This window comes from Mesocricetus auratus, unplaced genomic scaffold (assembly GCF_017639785.1).
Source record: "Mesocricetus auratus isolate SY011 unplaced genomic scaffold, BCM_Maur_2.0 Super-Scaffold_4256, whole genome shotgun sequence".
Classification (NCBI taxonomy): Eukaryota; Metazoa; Chordata; class Mammalia; order Rodentia; family Cricetidae; genus Mesocricetus; species Mesocricetus auratus.
The window spans coordinates 95381621-95383620 of record NW_024429182.1 but is presented as its reverse complement, the minus strand read 5'-3'; the positions used below and the strand labels follow the sequence as shown (position 1 = coordinate 95383620).

At 38.5% G+C, this 2000-nt stretch overlaps 1 protein-coding gene across 1 annotated transcript; it reads left to right on the top strand.

Annotated features, from left to right (window-relative positions):
- The first annotated feature begins 566 nt into the window (after nucleotides 1-566).
- Nucleotides 567-1523, top strand: LOC101831137 (olfactory receptor 51H1-like). The gene has a single exon (XM_005074080.1). The coding sequence runs from the start codon at nucleotides 567-569 to the stop codon at nucleotides 1521-1523; it is 957 nt and encodes a 318-aa protein (XP_005074137.1).
- Nucleotides 1524-2000: the final 477 nt, after the last annotated feature.

The window sequence follows — 2000 nt, the reverse complement described above, 5'->3', positions numbered from 1 at the left end:
CAATCATTATGACAAATCAGAATTTTGTATTTTATACTAACATCATTAGAATTGTACTGTGTAGTGTAACCTCAATCAATCACTGGCACTGTATTGTCCTAAGTGTGAGTCACATAGAGTTTGCTGGGTTCTGAATATAAAATGTGTGCTTCTCAGTTTCTTAGTTGTTATGAATCTAATCAATTAATTGAGAAAACTGATCTTAAGGTTGAAAGATTTTCAAGGAGCATGTTCTACCTCCTCAGTGGCTGATTAGTCAATCTATATGATATTGACGGGGAAGAAAGGATAGGAAAGAGGGATTTTTGCGTTTTAGATTGGTAGTACTCTGTGTTGTTTAAGCTGACTGTGGCTGATGCATACCCAAGTGTGTCATTTTTCATGGGCCATCAGAAATGTCTTCAAACAGGATCTTCCTTAGTGTGGCCTTTTCAGTGGCTCCACATTCACTGTACTCTTAGGGAGGTCAGACTGTGACACACCAGTAAATATACCATTGTCTTTTTAGGAAGCCACTTATCAGGATTCCCAAAGATTCCTCTCCATGCCTATATCATATTGACTTCATGGCAGATCATAACCACTCCCAATTCCAGCATCCATACTTTGTCTTAACTGGAATCCCCGGACTTGAGCAGAAGTATTATTGGATGGCATTTCCATTGGGTGCAATATATGCCATTGCTCTCTTTGGCAATGGTATTATCATCTCTACAATCAAGTCTGAATCATCTCTGCACATTCCCATGTACTACTTTCTGTGTATGCTGGCATTTGCAGATATGGGGCTCACCCTTTGTACTCTGCCCTCTATGGTTGGCATATTCTGGTTTAACTACAAATTCATCACCTTTGACGGTTGTCTTATTCAGATGTACTTCATTCACACCTTCTCAGCCATTGAGTCAGGAGTGCTAGTCGCAATGGCCATTGATCGTGTTATAGCAATCTGGAGCCCTCTCAGATATGGCACCATTTTAACCAATGGTGTGGTCTGCAAAATAGGGATACTCATCTTGTCAAGAGCAGTCTGCGTGGTCTTCCCCGTGCCTTTCCTCATCAAGAGGCTCCCATTTTATCACTCTAACATCCTCTCCCACTCCTTCTGCCTCCATCAAGATGTCATGCGCCTTGCCTGCGCCAGTACCCGTGTCAATAGTCTCTATGGCCTTATAGCTGTCATCTTTACCAAGGGTTCTGATTCCCTCTCTATCCTCTTTTCCTATGTGTTCATACTACGCACAGTAATGGCTATTGCCTCTGGAGAGGGCCGGCTGAAGGCTCTCAACACCTGTGTTTCACATATCTGTGCTGTACTTATCTTCTATGTGCCATTGATTGGGGTATCAGTCATCCATCGCTTTGGAAAACACCTATCACCACTGACTCATGCCCTTATGGCAAATGCCTACCTTCTTGTTCCCCCTGTGCTAAACCCCATAGTTTACACTGTGAAAACCAAGGAAATAAGAAAAAAGATTATCCAGATATTTGTTCGAACCAAAGTTACTGTGGAGGGTTAAAATTTACCGGTTTGAAAGAGAAACAGTTCTATAATAAAATCAAATACAACTATGAAAATAAAAAATGTTTATTTTTTAAAGTTTTCTGTGTGAGTTGAATTGTGAAGAGACATATTTTTCTTCTCAGAAAATGAATACTTTATCTTTTTGTGCCAAATTGCCTTTTGCTTAACACAGAAAGGATGACATAAATATGACCTATATTTCTCTGTAAACATGTAGTTAAGACTTGTTAAATACTAGATGAAAGCAGGGAATATTACTAATACTATTTTGAAAATAAATTCATTGATCAACAATAAGACAAGGGTTTTGCAACTTTTAAGCTATAGTTAGTATAATGAAGGCATTTCTTTTAGGGGGTGCTTGCACGAATGTAGTAGATGAGAAAAAAATCCATGTTTATTAAATAACAAGAGAAAATGAAGAACACTCTATTAATCTAGTTTTAAAATAGAAAATGGTCAAATTTTGTAA